The 21,566-nt window shown below is 32.8% G+C and overlaps 1 protein-coding gene across 16 annotated transcripts in view; it reads right to left on the reverse strand.

Annotated features, from left to right (window-relative positions):
* The window catches only part of LOC119081637 (bromodomain adjacent to zinc finger domain protein 2B), a 30,671-nt gene extending 17,732 nt beyond the window's left edge, over positions 1–12,939 (reverse strand). For 14 of the 16 annotated variants that reach the window (XM_037190706.1, XM_037190705.1, XM_037190709.1 and 11 more), the window contains exons 1-2: positions 12,401–12,939; positions 208–809 (exon numbers count right to left, since the gene is read on the reverse strand). In XM_037190706.1, the coding sequence (XP_037046601.1) occupies positions 208–316 (109 nt within the window). In that variant the 5' untranslated portion in view covers positions 317–809; positions 12,401–12,939. Of the gene's footprint in view, positions 1–207; positions 810–3,457; positions 4,024–12,400 lie in introns of those variants that run through there. The other 2 variants (XM_037190707.1, XM_037190694.1) reach the window with 1 other exon arrangement.
* Between the last annotated feature and the right edge of the window lie 8,627 nt (positions 12,940–21,566).

Consider the following 21,566-nt stretch of genomic DNA (forward strand, 5'->3'; position numbering starts at 1 on the left):
AAAAAAGTTCTTTTCATTGAATATGAAATTCATTCTTGTTCAATAAAAAGAAATTTTGTCAATTTTTCAGCAAATCTTTTAACAACCACTCTGCCTTCTGACTATCGGAACTATTAAGATATACCGTCAAGTTGGTGTGTTTCAATTACAAACTCAGTTGACAAATTTACGTGGACAGCACTCTTTTTTCACACCAAATTAACTTACCGAATAAGGAAGCTGCATCAAGAAGTGAACTTGGATCCTGTCCACTTCCTCCACCGGAATGACCTCCTCCTTTCCCTTTCTCATTATTGTCGCCATTCTCTTTATCCATATTTTGGTAATCCGAATTGTTCCGAAAACTGGTTGCAATCACACAACGCTTGGTTTATGTTTCACAAATTGTTGTATTATGTACCTCCATTGATGAAATTTGTTCACGAGAAAAAAAAAATAATTCCAAATTTTTTTTCACTCTAACACATATTGTGCTATTACACTCAATGTAGGAATTAACACTTAAAAGCTTATCGTTATTTACTTTATCATGAACACCGAAGCATAGATAAATTGATAGAAATTTTGTTTTGTTTGTAGTAAATGGCAATAGTTATAGTTGTTTAAGTAACATAATTTGATTATGTAATATATTTTCTAATTAAGTTCAGTAGCACTCTCACAATACGAATTAAGTAAAAACGTACGCGTATCAATAGAATTAAGATTAATTTCAGTGTCACGTATGGAAAAATTTAATCGTGATTGTTGTGATGGTTATTTAGTAACACCTTGCTGATAAGACTCCAATAATACAGTGTTGAATTACTCTGAAAATAGAAAATAAAAAACGAATTAGTAAAAAATCCAACTTTTACAAGCCTATTTTACGTGGAGTTATTGCATGACTTTGTTGTTAAATAAAAGTTAAAATCTAAATTCGTGTTAAACATTATCGAGACTAGTTGTCGTCATAAAAATATATGGTCGGTCTTGCCTATTTTTTTCAACAAATTGTTAATATTGTACGTACACAGTCAAATCGATTGAAAAATAAATACTAATTGGATCATTAATGATTCATGTCTAAACATTTCTTGCTTAATCCAACAAAATCCAGAATTCAGGCAATCGTCAAGCTGCAGCTGCACTATTATTATTGTTATAAGTATATACCGACTGCCGATGCATTTAATTTCCGAGTAAAAACTATTTTCATGCTGCACTTTTTATCATGCGATTTGTGAAGATAGGAAGACTATTGTACGACCTAGACAAATTTTATTTGAACTACCCAGCCATCAGGAGAGAGAGAGTTTACGAAAAAAAAACTTTTAACAAAAGCAAACTCAACTGAATGAATGGGGAATCAGAACGAACTTAATTTGAAAACCAATTAAAACATATACGTGATCTAATTCAAACAATACAAAAATTCATCATTCAATTGCTTATACAATCAGCAGAATTGATACATGAAGTACATTATATTTAAAAGAAACGAGTTTCACAAGGTCTGTACGTCGAAACGATACCAGTGATAAACTAATGTTGAAATTTATGTATTTTGAGTTTATAGTTTAAGTGAACGTCTACCCAGTTGACCATTGACTCTGACTGGAGTATGGACATAAATTCGTTGGGTTATTTAAAATAGAAAAACCAATGAAACAAAACAATTATAATGTGACGATATATCGATTTTTTTCACCATGTACTACACCGATGGAATTGTCGTTATAGAAACATGTCGTAAATAAATTACACGAAAACGACATCCTAGCGGAAAAAAAAAATTTAACGTTTGATACTCTCATACGGGACAAATAAAAAAAGAAATAAATTAGTTAGTGGCTGTAGCTGTAATTTCATTTCTTAATTTCTTGGTAAAAAACTTTTTTTTAACATAAAATGGAATGCTAGCAATACAAGCTGAAAAAAAAATCAAAGAAAAAGTCGCATAGGGCACGCACAGGCCTTTTTTTTAAATTATAAAGCGAGCTAACAAAATGTGCACAATAACCGAATAAATGTATAAATGAAACCTTTTCTTATTAACTATACATGTAGTAAGGTATTTACATCCATTCTACATACACAATTTTTTTTATTTTTTCAACCTCGTCTGAAATATAAAACTCGTTTCGTTTTTATTATTACAAAAACAAATTGATTATTATCTGTACGGCTTAACACTGAACAGTTGAAGTTGAGTACAGAATAAAAAATCGAACGCTCTCCCCCCGAGTTAAATGTTTAAGTTTTTGGTTTATGAATTTATATATACAGTTCACATACACACCTCGCAGTATGTAACAGAAAAAAAAAATATGAAAAACAACAACAGCAACAACAAAAGTACTAATATGTCTATGGTTTATGGTATACCTCTCTCACACAATGAATAAAAATTATTGCAAACGAAATGAAATTAAAGAAAAAAAAAACGAATTATTCGCAACTGCTTCTCAGAAAATGTCGAACCATGTGTCATGGTTATGATTGCTTGAGTTGAAACGAAATCGATCCTTGAACCGCAACGAAAAACGTAAAGGATCATATTTTAATTAGCATTTTCACGGTTGGCCCATGTACTTTGTACCACAGTATGTGTGGTTTGAATTTGCTTGCACAAGGCAATGAAAGAAAAAAAAAATCGTTAATTTCGTTTGTCGTCGCTGGTTTAAGAAATTCAACTTATTAATTGGCCGTAAGTCACTCATATACACTGATTGAATCAAAAGAGTTTGACGGTTTTTTTTTCTGTAGATTGTATACACGCTCCATCTACCCTCATAAGCAATGATCTAACTATATTGTTTTCCAACCCTCCAACGAACACATATACCCATGATAAGTGTCAGTCTCTCTTCAACCCAGTGAACTCATATTAAAATACTGGTAACAATTTGAATGTTTTCATGAATAATTTTGATGTAGAACCGATAGATATTATTTAAGTGACATACATGTGTGTTTCGATATAGGGAGCTAGCCAAATATAAAGTAACACATTACATATATTATGTGGCACTGTTTAACTGAGTGTATGGCGTAATAAATAACAACATCTACACACAGGATAGAAAAGGAAGAATCCATGATGATGACTTTGGGCGGATTTATAAGGAGAGTTACAATGCAATGTTATATTTATGGATTTTGTATAAGAGTAGTAAAACGAGAAATTAAATGCCATAGCAAATGGAAGACGGTATAAAACGACGAGCAATACACAAAGGAAAAAAAAAATGTTTTCTCGAAATAAAATCGATTTTTTTATGTTTGAACAAATTCTTTTTTGTATCGGATTGGTTGAGAATTTGTTATAGAATTTCTAAGATACATCGTTTCTTAATGTGTATAGATTGGATATATAGAAAATATGAATCTGCTGATATTTTGATGAATTAAAAATTTAAGGAAATAAATTCTTCAAAATACAAAAAAAAACAAAGTTTTTATAAAATTGTCATACCAATTCAAATCGAATTTTATCAATCCATTATAATCTCCAAACGATAATTATATATCCCATTCGCTATTCATCTGAATCCTAAATGACCAAAAGAATAGTCAAAATGGCTGCCTTTCTTTCACATGACGGAAAAAAAAGTAAAAATGCATCTGGTTTAGCACTTTTTATTAAAATGTTGTCTGTTACGATGCACGGAATGCATCTTAAAATATTACAAAACACTCACACCACCACAGATCATTTCATTATTTTTCTTTTTGATCATCATATCACACATAATTGTTGGTTTTTTTTTCCTTCTTTCCATCGACAGTTGTATGCCGGTTACATGAATGTTTTGGTCATATCGTTATTTTGCTGATGAATTTTAGATATTATTTTAACTGTTAAACATTTGATTACGTTACACATATTCTACACAACTAATGTATACACACATCACATAAGATGACAATTTCTTTTTTTAATAATTTTGATGGAAACAATTGCCATTCTGAATCGATTTGAAAGAAAAAACGGAGGAACGAACAAAAAATGCGAACGTTTAAGATGGCTTCGAACAGAGAAACTGAGAAATATTATACAGAATAGGAAGAATTCAAGCTTGAGTTTGAGTTTGGCGATATTGTACATATATATATCCAGTCATTTTGAGGTAATATACACAATCATGCCCATTATGTTTTATATATGCACATGAAACACTCGGTGAATTTATGTAAAAAGTCTCATGTTGAGAATATTTTCTGTGTAACGCTGGAGTAGACTGTGTTGAAAGAGCATATGAAAAAGAGAAACAAATTAGTGGGTAAAGCTCTAGATGTGCGATGACAAAAGTTACTCTTTAAATTTTTTTTTTATATTCGTGAAACATTTAATGAAATGAAGGAAAACGGAGAATAGTGCGAAAATATTTCTGTTTCGTTTTGGTATAAATAGTTTGGACTATCATTTGTGTTCGTGAGGGTGAGACTGTGTACTATACAGTGTGTAAAATGGTTCTTTCCAATTATTATTTAAAATGTGATCCACAGGGCTTAGCTTCAGAGATAAATTGATGACGAGAGAATACTTTTAATATTTAAATTATCAGAAATTTTTGCTGTTGTACTTATTGAATTTCGATAAGGATGTTTAGTAAACAGTACATGATTTTAGCTCATGACCTATCTCAACACAACTTTTACGTCTATTGCTTGCGAAATTAAATAATTAAATAATAAGGAAACGGAGTAAACGTATAATAACGGATACATTCAACTATTTTTAACAATGCAGGTGGGAAAATAATCATTTTCTTCCCTTCTCTGAAATATCGGAAGCCTCTGTTGTTAAAAATTTGTGTTTAACTGTTAAGAAAAGTTGGAAATTGCATTTTCTCGGGTGAATTGTTGAATAAATTATTCCACAATTTAAGTCAAATTCTATTCAAGTTTCAAATACTTGACAAAGTAGCTATTTTGTCAGATTTTTTTATCAGCTGTGATCATTACTTTAAAGCTTTTAGAACCGGCGAAGCATCTATTGTCGAAAAAAGCGAGGAATATAAGTGATTGTACAAACGAAGTAAAAGATTTCTAGTGAGTACAGGGAGAGAAATTCTCCGATGTTTTCCGATGAGGTAGATTTTTTTAGAATTAGTGTTTCATTTCTGTTGCAAGCGCGTGCCTACTAAAACTTCATAAAATAGAAATCTGGCGGTTTCTGAATCTTTGTTGACTTTTTTATGAATTTAATTCGAGATGAGTGGGCATATCAATTTCTTTTCCCCACAGCCCATCGTAAAAATATCGTTAATGAGATAGGTTCCCACTTTCATGTGCGATCCCCTCATCGCTATACCTGTAATCATAAGCCAAATAGAAGAAGGCTGCGATGTTGTCGAAATGTTCGAGAAACATTTAAGAATATCGGAACGTTTATTCAAATCATATTGTGTTCGATAAAATACAAAAGTTGTTACTTGTCCACGTACATTTGCAATATTTATGAGTCCATTTCTTACAAAAAATACAAGTACAAAGAGAAACAAATATCAGGTACTCACATAAACCAAATAAATGTAATTTAATAATACGAAAGCCCAGAGCTGTAGTCGCATTTGATTGTGAAAAATGTACGCTGTAAAACGTGCGCATGAAGCAGATAACGTTTTATGTTGGTTATGCATTCATATCGAATTTCAAAATAAATGTCAAATGTACTAATGACCGCACAAAACATCTGGAATTTTCTCTCATGTTTATGCTTTACCTGTCTACCGACGAATTTCGGGTTTTAAAAAACCTCCAATATATTTCATTCTATTTTTCGTAGAATTTATTCATTTTAATCTCCCTCTCATTTACGTTCGCCATCCCTTTCGACTTGTGTTCGGTCTAACATCCAACTTATTATCAAAAACAATTCGATTAAAAAAGACGAAAAAAAAAAATAAAACCACCAACAAAGTTGACGAATCTTCAGCATATTCATGATTCCGTGTTTCACCCATTTTAATTCGTACATCCCGCGCAATATCAAAACATCGGATACAAAATATTATCCGTGTAGGTATACGAAATCGATTCGTCTCTCCGGTAGAAAGCAGTTTCGGGTTTTCATTGTGCGGTTACCACATTCAATAAATAAATTTAATTCTGCTCATCCGACGTGTTTTTTTTGTATCATATTTTTGTACGTGTATGTCTCGCTCGATACTGTGCCTTGACAACCAACGACCTATATTTCCTTGATTCTCTTAGTGATGGTTGCTTATGTTAACAGATACTTCCTCAGATGATAATTCAACGGACATTATTACACATAAAAAAGGAACATATGAGGTCGTTTTATAGAGCAACAAAATTGTGGGGAGTTGAAACTTTGGAAAACTGAAATAATCTTGCCGGTCTATTACAATCAACATTCTACATTTGATTCAGATCCAGCGATTTAACAGCAAGCATAATTTCCAGTGCATTATGTAAAACTAGATCAGAATAAGTCCAGATTCTAGGAAAAACCTTCGAATGAATTGTACGCTTGTCTCGAAATTAACAAGAACATAAATTTCGTTTTAAACTTAACTGAAACGTAAACCACTAAGTCTAATTCTTTAAGTGTTGTTAGACCGCAATTTCATCCAATAAAGTTCAGCTAAATGTACCTATTCACATCGAATATGGTATGATCCCACAATAATAGCAACGAATCGCACCGAACATTTTAGTTGTGTACATTATAAAACTGGTATCGATTTACATAATGCCAACTTGTCACTTGTAATGTGCAAACGACCATCAGTAACGGATACATGAAATTCTTTTTATTACAAATACAATTACAAGTCAGGTACGTACCGAGGGTTGTCCGTTCTTCCGTTGGAGTAATAGAATCCAAAAACAGTGACAAAATAGTCTAGAATTTTTCAATAGAATCCTTTCAGACTTTTCATTTTAAACATTCGAATTCAACAAAACATCAAATGACCGTTTCGTTCAGAAAAAACATCGTAAAACTATTACTGCTGAGTCTAACATTTAACTTGACTGTACAAGATGGAAATGACGTCATTTATTTTAAACAAAAAAAAGTGCTACAATAGTCAAATATATTTACGGCGAGCGGTCAATGTATACACAATTCGGAGATTGTTTTATTTCTCAGACAAGTCGTTGTTTGTTTCGGAATTCGTTATTTTATGAGCATTGAAATTAGGTGTGTACCGTAACAGTACTGTATACAAAATGTAAAAAATCTACAAAACCACGAAATTAAACGAGACTTTCACTTCATTTTATTTGTATCAATTTTTCATAAAAAAAAATTAAATAAAAAAATTGATTCGATTATTTAGTAAATTATATGAATTAACATTTTATTACCAAATCCATCAATTAAAAGTCAAACCGCACACACTAAAATTGAATTACGTAAAGTAAAAAAAAAACTAAATTTTATTTTCTATTATAACAATGACATTACCATCCATAACATCGTATAAAACAAACTGTCTACACGTCACGTTAATTATTGTAACCTACGAATGTTGTATACACTTTTCGACTTCAGTTTGATGGAAAATATAATTCTTGAAAATGACTTGAAACTACACCACATCATCTAAATGTTTTAACCATTTTATGTGATATAAGCATATTATACATACATATACATCCAATGTTAATGTATAAACTAAAAACCATCTTTATGCTTTGTGACGGACATCAACGACTACAAGGCGGCGGCGACGAAGATACACAAATATAAATTTTATTCAATTTGGAAAATAATATATAGATTGTTATAACAAACGCAAGTAATTGTACGAGAAAGGCAGAGGTTTCGTATACATATTGGAGATTAAAATTACTATTGCTGGGTAATAAACTCTCAAATAAAGAGCATGTAACATCGGATCGTTCGGTTGTTCTGCCGTTATTAGTATTCGTTTTAAAAATTGTATCCAAGTAAGATGTGATGTTATGTTCTCTTTTCGTTTTAGCATAATTACAGTGAAGATGAGTTTATGAACAGTTGTTGGGAAATTAAAAACTCATCGGAATGAGTATAATACGATCAAGTCCATCATGTCTGTAATTTGTTTCAAAAACTATTAGCATTGCATTTGAACTCCTTATGTTACCGTCGCACTTAGCAGGTCTATATAAAATCAGGAAACTATTACAAATAGACTGGAGATGATGATCTCAAAGCCTTATAGAAGAGTCTGTAGACTAGACTGAATGATTATCATTTTAAAGAAGGTTTCCCTAGTTTTAGTTCGTCTTGAATGAATTGAATATATTAGCAAAATGTACATGACATGCACAATATGAGGGATTTTTTTTTTGAAAAACAGCAGACCGAAATCAGACGCATTTTCCACCCTACTTACCCCGGAAGTACATGCAATTACCTTTCTAATGACACCCCACACGACCCTGAACGGATCGTGTAACTGGAGAAATTTCTGTAAGAGAAATGCATGTTTTTGCTTTTTGATCACCTTCCACTAGCCACAAAGCCACACAAGCTTCGAAGAATTTTTTTGAAAGTGGTTTTGGCTTCTAAGGTCGAATACCTTTCTGGACACATAAAAACATTCAACTGGAAAATGCGTCCGATTTCGGTCGGCTTTTTTTGAATAGAAACCCTCGTAACAGCTCTCGAACTAACGAACCGGAAATTCGGGGAGTGATTCGATAGCAGGACTATAAAGGTTAAGGTAACTTTTAATGTTTACCTCTCAGCCTCTTGTAGTCGCTTCTTTAGAGCGTAAATGACAGTCTCTATCTATAGTCGCGATTAAACAGAGTTTATCATTTGCAGACCAGTGAGTATAAAATGAAACTGACAACATCACTGAAGTTAATTTAATTGCAATTACCACAAGTGAAACAAGTAAAATAAAATCGACACTGTTGGCATTGAAGTGTGTATAAATACCATTTGCGAGATGACTTTTGTGCTTCATTGGTGTAAAAATTAAAAACTCAACTTTGAAAGTCTACACAGAATTTTTAGGAAACCGCAGACTAAAGGACATAATTGTATTAGAAATTCATGTTGTAAGAGAAACGAGAGTATTTGAACTCTTTCACTTACAACAATAAACATCGTCCTAACAATTTACTTATTTTATTTTATTTTAGTTTACACGCACATCACAATTATTATAAGAATATCATCAGACAGATGAGTTTCCATTCCATGATTTTTAAATATAGCGAACGCTGTGTACAATGTGTGTACATATCATCATATGTATTAAATGCTCCAATCAAACAACAAATCGAAATAACACAATGCGGTTACGATTCAGCGTCGCATAATTATTGTATTTTTACAACGAATAATGCTGTTGAAACACCGCTTTTATGCTACACACAACGAATATGATGGTTACACACATGGTATGGGGTCAATATCATTTCATTTATTGCGCTCTATAACCGGAGAGACATGCTCGTACAAAACAGTATTTATTTGCAAGCGCACATCCAGATCGGAATAAAAATAATATAAAAATATGAAAATCGGCTATAAATCGATAGCAACCAAGAAAACCATTGTACCAATCGGAAAACTAATGTGTGGACGATGAAGTACAGAAAATTCTACCCCAAATATTGGTGTCCAACATCTTTTGTATCGCATACCATTTGGCTTTTCTGTAGGGCGGTGGTGAATTTCATTTCGGAGAGTGATGTACATTCTATAAATACAAATTCTCAAAATTTTCTCCATTTTCGCTTTATAACATGGAAGACAACAAGGAAAATAAATTTTCCTTCTTCGTTGCTGCTGTTGTGTATAGTATCGTACGCCATGTACCTCCACACAAATGTGGTGTATAAATGGAAAAAAATTTAAAAAATCAATAATTGTCGTCTTTACCAGCATTCGTATGTCGAGCTGAAGCAGTTGTCAGTAAACTTTACCCTAATAGTGCATACGCACTTTATTGTTCGGCTTAAAATACATAATTTTGATTGATAGACTAGGCTATACCGAATACCAAATTTGTTTTTTTTATGATTTTCATTCAACCATCATTAAAAATGCTAAACACTAACACCACAACATTTGCCATGGTTATAAGCATGTGGTGTTTGTAGTTTTCGGTGTATATTCTCATTTATTCAGAGTATGTTCGTTTCATACGGAAAGTGATTCACACAAAACCCAGAGTTTCATATATATATAAATTATTCCATTTTTTTCTGTCTTTTCTTTTTAGGTAAAACGCGCGCCTGCCGCTTGCATTCAATTCCATCGGTTAGGTCGTCGTCTCGTCGAGTCCATTTCGATTGTTTGATGGTGTGTATTACAAAAGCACACACGGTACACCCAGAGTTTACAGAAAAATATTTTTGTACACAATTTTATTGGTTTTTTGTTGAAATATAAAATTCAAACTAAACTTAATAACATATAAAAATGGAAGTAGCATTCAAGATGTATTGGTTTCGGTATGGCATTTTTTTTATTATTCCAGCAGTTATCAATATGAAATTGAAATACAGTGCTGGAGGCAGAATTTATTGACGGTATTTTGTAGCAGTTACGAAAGGAAGTGGAATCGAAATTTAGTAGAAAATATTTTTCGAATGTAAATGGTCTCGTATGTACAGATATTACTTGGGGAAGAAAAGTACTCAAGTTTGTTCTTTTTGCAGTTATAAGAGGTGAAAGTGACGAACTGCAATCAAACAATGAGTGTAATAATTTGTCAAATCAAATTGTTCACTTGAATTAACATGATAAGTCTTATCATTAGTATGATAGCTAAAAAATGTGTTACTTTTATACAGGGCCACCCACAATTATCATTTCCAGAGCCTACATGAGCCCGTCTCGTGACAGAAATGTGGTAGCTGATCAAAATGTTGTGGTTGATAAAATGTAACGTACATGCAATTTCAAACTAGCTAACGGAGCAAAAGTGTCTGCCAAATCTCTGTCAGCATTAAGCAGAAGAAACACTCTTCTGAGAGAGAATTGGCGACACACAATCAGTTTAAAAACAAAGTTTTAAGTAAACTCTTTCCCTGAATAAACAGAAAACAGCTGAGTCAAAACTAACAAGCCTCATTAGTACACACAAAACTAAAATTTTGCATCGTCACTCAACAAGTTAATGCAAGCTGACCAAAGTTTCAAAGGAATTTTTACTTTGATGGTCAGGAATCATTGACCCATTACAGATAAGTTTTACGAGTGGTGCTTTCATGGCCATGGCCAAAACACTCTAGGTGCAAGGTAACGAAATTATAAGAGTGACCTGCTGCAAGGTTTTGTTTATGTTTACATACTTCAAAGTCCAGACTGTGTATTGTTGGTGCATGACCTTTCTGTTTGTGGAAGGAAATCTAATCGGTTTGGACTACAAAATATGCAAAATGTGTAAAATTGAAAAGGAAATCCAGAAAGATACTTTGGTCATCCCTTCGCAGTCATATTTACTTAGCGGTGAGAAAAGTAGCAGGAAAATTTGTATAATTTTGATTCTTAATCTAAAATATGATTGATACTTCAATGTCGACAAAGATTGGGATGCGTTATTAGATAGATAAGTCACTCAGAACATTAAATTCCGCTCCATCATCACAATTTTCCCATCGAACGCAAAACACTAAAGCAATTACACTCCGGACCAGTTGATACTATATAAATCTCGATACGAATGAATAAGACAGCAAATCGGTAAACACTAAGGAAGTCAAATGAATATTGTCGAAATATAATAAGAGGTGACGCTTCATAATAATGTTTTACACTTAAAAATTGAATAGACGAACATCATGGTGTAATGGAGGTATAGAGTGACTAATTTATTTGAATAAAACTTTGAGTGTGGCAGTAAGTGAGATAGAAAAAAAATGAAGAAAAAAATGTTCGTCGACATAATATTTTCTATTATTAGTTATAGGTCGCACCAAGTGACGATGCATCGCATTTAACAAAATTTGTATATACAAACCGAAAGGAAGTTGAAATTTATTATAATTACAAACGATAAGATTTATGAATTTAAAAAAAAAAAATAAATAAATAAATAAAGGAAAACAGGCGAATTTCGTTTCAAAATCACTGGTCAAAGTCTCCGCTTTCATTTCTAAATGAAAAATCATACATTGCCATCGATCGTGATGGTCGATTTATAAATTGTTCAATGATTTTTTTCACATCGAAACAATAAAATTTGTACTACAAAATCTGAATCGCGTTAATCAATATGGCCGCCAATACACAAAATCATGATAGATACAATGAATTATAATGTTGATGATGATGTTACGTACGTACAATGTGTAATAAGAAAGCATTCATAATTATTGTGAAATGGATTTTTTTCGAAAGATAAAATTTTTCAGCTATAATTAAGCGTTGATATCGACGACACAAATGGACGAAACATGAAAGAAAATTGTAAAATAAAAGCAAATATTGACTTACCTCTAATAAAATCAATAATTCCTTCAAGAGGTGGAAATACATTAAGATGAGGTGAAGATTTTATTTTTCAGCCAAAAACCCATGAATTTTGGTTTCTTCGGTTATTTTGATGTTTGTAAGTTTTAGTCAAACAAATAATATTTTCTTATTGTTGTTTTTCACCAATAGATAATCTCGTTATCGTTTCACTTAAAGCATTTTTCAATCGAAAGACAAGAAAAAAGTTTGTCTTTAAATTCGTTCGTGAACCGAGACCACACACAAAAAAAATGTATCAAAAACACCCAATAAATTCTTTTCACTTCTCTTGCACAATTTTCATTCAATGTTTTTCATTGATTGCTGGTCCGAAAATCTATGCAAAACACTACACATTTATTTATCAGTCAATATTCGATAGTTTGCCCACGAAATTGGGGTAGAATTTACTGAAATTCACTGCGAAATATTCACCTGGACTGAGTTCTTCTTAATTTGGAAGATATACGCTCAGCCATTTTTATTTTTTCGCATAACACGACTGTAAAAGCATCAAAAGACTGACTATACTAACAATAAAACAATATATGTACACAAATCTAGAGGCATTTACATCTGAAAATGCAGGGCCGGCAGCAGATGTTTTTTTTGTTTTGTTTTGTTTTGTTTTGGGTTCGTATCGTTTGAATGTTTTGTTTGTTAATCGCATTGTGAAGTATCAAAGTGAGATAATAAATATTGATAACTGTTTTACTTTTTGCGTAATTTAATGGTGCAACAAAACAGTTGCCAGTAATTGTATATGTATACGGTAGGGCGAGTTAAGATCTAAATCGAAAGATAATCAATTTTTCATTCATAATAATAATTCCAGTAGGAAAACAGAAGTAACTTCCATTATAGCTGAGCTTCTACGCTTAAAGGCGAAAATGTTGCAAAATTTACAAGTTTCATACAAAAAAATGAACCTACTGTGGAAGCTGTCAAATTTTTTATATATCTGAAAGAACATATTCGCAAGGTTCTGAAAGAACAGGTTAAGACACTTTCGAGTTGATCACGAAGACGGTGTGATCAAAATTTTCCTGTAGCGCCAACTAGGTTTGGAAAATTTTATGTGACGATTTCAACTTAACAAAAAAAAATTGTTTTCAAGTTGACTTTTCGAACAATATGCATGTCTACATTGTCAAGATTTGTGTTTCACCCGCCTTCGTAAGTGTCTTAACCTGTTCTTTCAGAACCTTGCATATTCGTTGGTGCAAGGTTCTGAAAGAACAGGTTCATGGGTGTAAGGTTCTGAAATAACAAGTTAAGACACAACTGAGTTTATCACGAAGGTTATAGCAATGAACGTCAACACAAGGTATGGTCGAATGTCAAACTTTGTATGTAGCGGAGGACATAGCGATTTCATATAAACAAACTCACCTCTCATGAGAGGTTGTATGAACCATACCTGGTTTATACTTTCATTGGGTAATAGCACAAAAATTTCTCTGTGGCGCCAATTCGGTTTGAGAAATTTTATAAGACAATTTCAACTTACACTCGCGGAATTTTGAAAACCGACACATTTTCTGTTTTGTGGCTTATTGTTTTTTTTGTGAATTTTGCATTCATTTTTAAAGAAGAGAAATCAGAGAAACTGAGAAACCAGAAGCTCAAGTAAAACACATGAATGAAAAATGTGTCGGTTTTCAAAATTCCATACTTGTAAAAGTTGTTATTTTCAAGTTGACTTTTCACACAATCTGAATAAGGGTAATTAACAAAATTTGTCTCTTTGTCGAAAGTGTGCTACCCGCCATTGTGGGTGTCTGAACCTGTTCTTTCAAAACCTACGTCGAAGGGGTGGCAGCAAAAATTGTTAAACGCGCTAATTACAGATTGTGTGAAAGGCACTTTCAACGCAATAGTTGCCAGTGACATATGGCAAGTTTTATCGCTTTTTTCGAACAAAACAATAGTTATTTATGTGTAGTCCGAAAGTGAAGTGAGGGTTACAAGCGATAATGCCTGAAGTTTTTTTTTGTTCCAGGTCTCAATCCCAGGTAGTTATTTACGTATCTGTTTTGGACTGTAGATTTTAAGCTATTCACGAGTTGTGACGAAGTGACGTTATACAACTTTTCTTGCCAAATGCCGAAATTATGAGAAATTCCTGTCAACATGTCATGAAAACAATTGAAAAGTGTACTCATAAACAAAAAATTTGTTAGTGACGGTCAAAATTTGTATGAAATTTTCGGATTGTCAAGGTCATAAACCTCCCACAAAAATTTGGCTGCCACCCTTTGAGTTGGTCTTGGCCTATTTATTTCAGAACCATACTTATTGTCGCCAAAGACACATGCACTATCAGTTAGACTGTAAGTACCATTTCAATACATGCTTACTCAATTATAACGTAATCTCGAGAATCTGATGAGTAGAATATTTAACTGTAAACATATTTGTTAGTATACTTTATAGAATAAATGCTGTACTTGTTTTGATACTTTCGGTCTTTTGTTTATTTTCATATTTCTCAGTCTGTCAACAAAAATGCGAAAAACAAGTGTACACGTAAGCGTAGGAAAAACAACTGTCCATCTTCCTCTAAAGCCGTATTACTTATAAGTAAAACACTAGGTCCCACCTTTTGGGCGGGTCAGGTCCCTTGACTGACACTTTTCTAAATGTATTTTTGACGTATTCATGAAAACTTGTCACATTTAATACATAATATATTTACTATATTATTGACTCCACGCAAATGACAGTAAAATTTGACAATTTTGTTTTCTTGGAAACCATCGAGGGTAAGGTGGAATTATTTTTGACCACTTTTTGAGCTCTCAATTTTCTTAAAAAATTTCAATTTTCAAGATTTTCAATCAACCTCTAATCATAAATAAAATATGACTCGTGTAGATTACGACCCTCGCTTCGCTCTGGCCGTAAACTTCCCACTCGTATGAGCTGTCTATTATTCTGTTTGATTGCATTTTTGTTACATCAGAGTAGATGCGAAGTTTGTTTTGTGAATGTGGAACGAGGACTTTTTCACAAAATAAAAAAGTGCGATAGATGTTCTTCTCTTACACTTTTGCATAAAAAAGGAAGTTTCCCGGTACTTAATATATCTTCACATGGTGACATGGTAATAAATGAACTTAATTAGGGTTTGCTTCATCGTTAAAAATAACTCAGTTTACCAATATTTTCGGTAAATTGGTACTCTATAATGGTAAAGGGATCAAAAATATTTGTAAAAGGAGAAATTTATTGGTAGACCGAGCAAAAATAATCCCTCGATTTCCCATTCCTAAACCTTCAATCGTGAATAAAATGTCACGACTCGTGTGAACTTCACACTCTTAAAATTTTTACAATATTCTCTTTGATTCATTTAATTCCATGTATTTAAAAGAAATCTTCAAAAATTAGTTAAGATAATTCATCTTATATTGCCTTTATTAAAATTTCTTACACTTTTTAATCAAAGTGTGCTAATTTGATAACAGGCATTTTGCTGGCGTAAGATGTGGTTGTAAAGGGAGTTAAAAACTACCTACTTGATAAATGACAAACAATTTGATAGTCAACTATCAAGTTGTTAGTCAACTATCAAATTTGATAGTGAACTATCAAATTTGATAGTCAACTATCAAGTTGTTAGTCAACTATCAAATTTGATAGTCAACTATCAAATTTGATAGCCAACTATCAAGTTGTTAGTCAACTATCAAATTTGATAAGCAACTATCAAGTTGTTAGTCAACTATCAAATTTGATAGCCAACTATCAAGTCGTTAGTCAACTATCAAATTTGATAGTCAACTATCAAGTTGTTAGTCAACTATCAAGTTGTTAGTCAACTATCAAGTTGTTAGTCAACTATCAAGTTGTTAGTCAACTATCAAGTTGTTAGTCAACTATCAAGTTGTTAGTCAACTATCAAGTTGTTAGTCAACTATCAAGTTGTTAGTCAACTATCAAATTTGATAGTCAACTATCAAATTTGATAGTCAACTATCAAATTTGATAGTCAACTATCAAATTTGATAGTCAACTATCAAGTTGTTAGTCAACTATCAAATTTGATAGTCAACTATCAAGTTGTTAGTCAACTATCAAATTTGATAGTGAACTATCAAATTTGATAGTGAACTATCAAATTTGATAGTCAACTATCAAGTTGTTAGTCAACTATCAAATTTGATAGTCAACTATCAAATTTGATAGCCAACTATCAAGTTGTTAGTCAACTATCAAATTTGATAGTCAACTATCAAATTTGATAGTCAACTATCAAATTTGATAGTCAACTATCAAGTTGTTAGTCAACTATCAAGTTGTTAGTCAACTATCAAGTTGTTAGTCAACTATCAAATTTGATAGTCAACTATCAAGTTGTTAGTCAACTATCAAGTTGTTAGTCAACTATCAAATTTGATAGTCAACTATCAAGTTGTTAGCAAGAGATGTTTACACGTTAGAAGATGGGCATCAAATGATGAAATTATTCTTCATACTAGTTTAATGAACGTCGAAAACAAACTTATATGATTTACCCACATTACCAAACAAAATCAAATTTCATCTAAGTAATCTTTTTTAATTGAGGCTATGATCAACAATATAATATACCGTTTTTCTCGGATAGCTTCCAGATCACTAGTTCTACATAGCCCATCTTCGAACTTAGCCTCGGGATTTTAATTCCACGTATTTAAAAAAAAGAATCATCCAAATTGGTTAAAAATTACTCAAGTTATCGTGCCCTCAACGATTTTTTGTTACCCACATTTAACGTTTTTCATAGCATTTCATACATTTTCAATCACAGTGAACCTTTTTGTTACCCACATATTTCGGTATTTTCTGGTGTAAGACCCTGACTTTCAGTCAAGGGAATAAGTCTTCTGTTTGATAAACTCTGCCCACAGAAATTATTTGATGACAAATTCCATCCAGGTCGGGCAGGTCTGTTTTTCCCTAGCAACGGAATATTATAGTAAATGGTTCTGGGAAATTTAAAACTGTATGGGTAAAATTTCAAAGCGGAATTATGATGGAAATATTATTTTACGAAATAAAAAAAAATCATGCGATAGGTGGGTGAGTATTATTGTACTATTGATTAACGCGTTCAGTTTAATTAATGTGCTAACAGCACATTGTGCTATGTTACCTAGTAGCAAGAATTTTATTTATAAAAAAAACCTTTGTAAACGGCAGACGGTTTAATTAAATCTGTTACTCCGTCAGTTTAATTTTGCATTACAAATTGAAACTGTTCGAAAAAAAGTTCCTCAAACGATGCATCTTATCGAGCTTTTTATAATGATCTTCACTGAAGATTCTACAGCATTTTGTCTTCTTGAAGCTAATTTCACTCAGAAGCGAAAAGGAATTATTGAGATAAAAAATGTAATCTGTGCGAGCATAAATACTAAACTCATGAGAAATTCTGAACTATCACCTTAATGCCAAGTATTTATATGCATGTATTTTGCTGCGTTTGATATAGAGTCAGCGGCAATGGTCTTTATTATAATAAATGTACAATTCGCTTTGGTGGTAAATTTTACAAATAAAAAACGCAACATGACTGGACACAGCGCAAAGCAGAACTGGTTTATTATATTAAATTTATGCGCTGTTTTTATAAATGATTAGACATTTCAGGCCAATATAATTTCTTGATCGGCAATCGATGGAGGTTTCGTTATTTTATGTTTTAATAATTTTGTTTTCGTTTGCTTCAAATTGTATACAGAAAATTGAGCGCAGCAAAAAAAGGTTGAACGTTGTACACCCGTTCAACATTTAAATGCAGCAGCCTTTCTTCGCCATTAAATAAATTAGAATTATGATGAAACATTCGAATCATCCCTCTTTTGCTTTAAATGAAAGAGTATAAACTAACAAAAAAAAAATATAAAAAAAATCTCCGTGTCACCGAGGGGCACCAGAGAAAATTCTTTTGTCAATTTGGTTCTCTGCAAATAATAATAATGAAATAATGTATGGAAAAGCATTCGAAAACAAGCATCACCCTCTATTAAAAGCGTTTACGTGAGGAGACACCATTATAATACACAGATGCCTAAAGATTCAGTTGTTTGGCTATGAGTGAGTTTTGTTAAAATTGTATTGCTCGGAACGGGAGGGTATGTCTCTCTTCTTTCTTTTTTTGCCGAATGCGTCCATAGATACATTACTCAAGCAAAATATAATATAATACACCTTACAACAAGAAACCGGGCTGAAATCCAAAAGTATGGTTGAAAATGGAAGAGATGGGGGTAAACATTATATTACATAGAGAAGGAAAAAAGAATACTTTGTGTATGCGAAATTGTATATATGAAAATGGATGGCAACTAACAACCTCCCATACCGTTTAATATTGATTTTAGTCCGCAGAAGGGACTTGGTCGTCATTCTTTTCCTTTTTTTTCACTTATGTGAATTGAATAGATAAAAGGTTGTTTCCTATTTTGAATATTATAGAACACACATATCGAAATCGAAGAAACATTAATTTTTAACCCGTCACATTGGTGAATATATGGAATAATGCGGGCTTTTATACGGAAAATTATTAGATTCTCCAAAGAGAAATTAACATTTTATAAAAACGTATATATATCATTTTGATGTTATGTGGAATAATTAGCGCAATAAAGTTACGCGATGAGGGAATAGAATATTTCTTCTTCAGTGCTCCAGGGTGAGTGACACTAAGAGCACAACGCTTTTTTTTGAAAGAGTGTATTGTGAACTCACTTGTTCGTTTTTAAAGGCATATAATCTTTAAGTGTATCACTAAATAGTTTGTTTCTTAAGGGAATGGTCAGGTACACAACAAAGGTTTCGATTTCATGTGATGCAGAATTATGTTGATCAATGGTGTAGGTGTAGTGTATTGATACTATATGTTCGTAGGTTTACTTCGGACAATTTAATTAGGGAGACAAGTTGCAAATAATAAATTTATTCTAGATTTAGGACCAATACCTTTATTTTGACCCCAATTTGGGTTGTATTATGGTGGGCGGTGCTCGCACCAGTCTCTGGACATGTAACCAGTTGTCGGACACATATACCTATTGTTCTTTGATTGATTAACTTTTTTTATAAATGAAAAAACAATAGTTGTTCGACTACTAGTACACATATGGCAGGGCCGAACTGGCTACTGAAAGGCTCTCTTGTGAAATGCAGGAAAAGGGGCTTTGTGTAAAGAAAAGGTGTCGAAGAGGCACAAGTGAAAGGCGCCAATATAGCAAATTGAATGAATTCAGAAAAGCGCACTTGTGATTTTCCAAGTCACCATATATGGCCAGTGCGGCCCTGGTCTGGACACTTGTGCATCAGAGCCTATTTGAGGGAAGTTAATATTCGAAAATTTGCTATAAAAAGTATTCTCGGTGATACGATACAATAACGGGTGATTCAAATAATGTCGAAGACAGATTGCGGGAGGGGGCACTTCATACACCCTAATAGATAGTGCTGATGTTCTCTTCAGAGGACTCAACACTCAACCACTTCAATCTTCTGTTGAAGCTCCTTAGAATTGTAACGCATACTGGAGCTACGCGGTGCGATTAGTTTAAGAAATGGTTTTTGGAAAGAAATGAAATTGAAATTGAAAATTAATTTCAAGTACTTGCAACACATTTACAGAAAGTCTACTGCGTTGTTTTACTACTAACCTGTGATCATTGACATTTTCGTCGTCACTATTGGTGACACATTAACTAATTGTTTGAGTAGACAATGTAGACAATGAGCTCGGTAAGTGCTCCTCTATATACATGGCGGAGATGAGAGCTATTATAGAAGCATACTACTTCTGTAAGGCACAGTGTAACACTAATGACGATGTATGTATCTACACAGATAGTCAAGCAGCCTTAAAAGCCTTACGCTCGCCTGTTATAAAATCTGCTATCACTCTGGAATGCTGGAACTTACTAAATAAGTTAGCTGAGAGAAACACAGTAAAACTAATATGGGTGCCGGGACACTCTGGAATTAAAGGAAACGAGGAAGCGGACATTTTAGCGAAAAAGGGTGCACTAACAGAGTGCATAGGTCCCGAACCTGTAATGGGTACTCCATATAATTGTATTAGACAAAAAATTACATCACTCCGTAACATAAAATTTATTAAGTCATGGGCAGATAATCCGAACTGTAGACAAGCCAAAAATTGCATAAAAATAAGTAGAAAGAACTCAAAGTTCTTATTAAACATCAGCAGGACGAGACTAAAAAATTATACAGGAGTAATGACAGGACACTTTGGCTTTAACAATCATCTAACAACTATCGGCAGACGAGCGGATGCTAGCTGCGAACAATGCAGCGATCCTAATGACACAGCTGAGCACTACTTGTGCTACTGTCCTGCTTTCATAACTGCAAGGAGAAAGTATTTGGGCGGATTCACTGTTAGGTATCATCTAATTAAATCTTTGCAACCAAACGACATCCTGAACTACATCAGTAGTACAGGAAGATTCGTCGAAACAACATAGTGCTGCAAAAAACAATAGTACGCACAATGGGCCCAATGGTGGCCTCCGTGCATGTCCTACCAGGACAGCTATTTTTAATAAAAAAAAAAAAAAAAGACAATGTAAAATGGTAGGATTAACCCTTTGCAGAAATGGAGTTCTAGTGAAAATACAATTAGCAATCAACGTCGATGATGTAAAAGAAACGCTTGCCGTCTGTCTAATGTTATACGTTTCAATTACTGTTTTGGAATTATAACTTCAATCACTGGATGAGAATTCAGTCCAAGTAATTCCAAACGAGACGTAAATATTTAACGTACGCACGGATTATGTTTTGCAGCGTTGATGTGGCACGCGGAGTAGTTAGAACGAATTGGATTCATGCCGATGGAGGCTGTAATTCCAAAACGATTTTCTCATATTTTTACTGATAGATTTAACGTTTCCATCGTAAACCAGGCTATATTGGTAATTTGTATTACCGGAATTACCTAATTTACTGACAAAATTACCGAACTTAGTTTTTGGCAATTTTGACAGTAAATTCGGTAATTTCATCGGTAATTCAAATTAACTGTCGCGAAACCTACCTAAATTTGGCTAATAAGTCAATTTGGCTAGTAAGTAGAATAAATATGGAGAGACAAATTATCACGTTCATCTTG

Source organism: Bradysia coprophila, unplaced genomic scaffold, assembly GCF_014529535.1.
Source record: "Bradysia coprophila strain Holo2 unplaced genomic scaffold, BU_Bcop_v1 contig_358, whole genome shotgun sequence".
In the NCBI taxonomy this organism is placed as follows: domain Eukaryota; kingdom Metazoa; phylum Arthropoda; class Insecta; order Diptera; family Sciaridae; genus Bradysia; species Bradysia coprophila.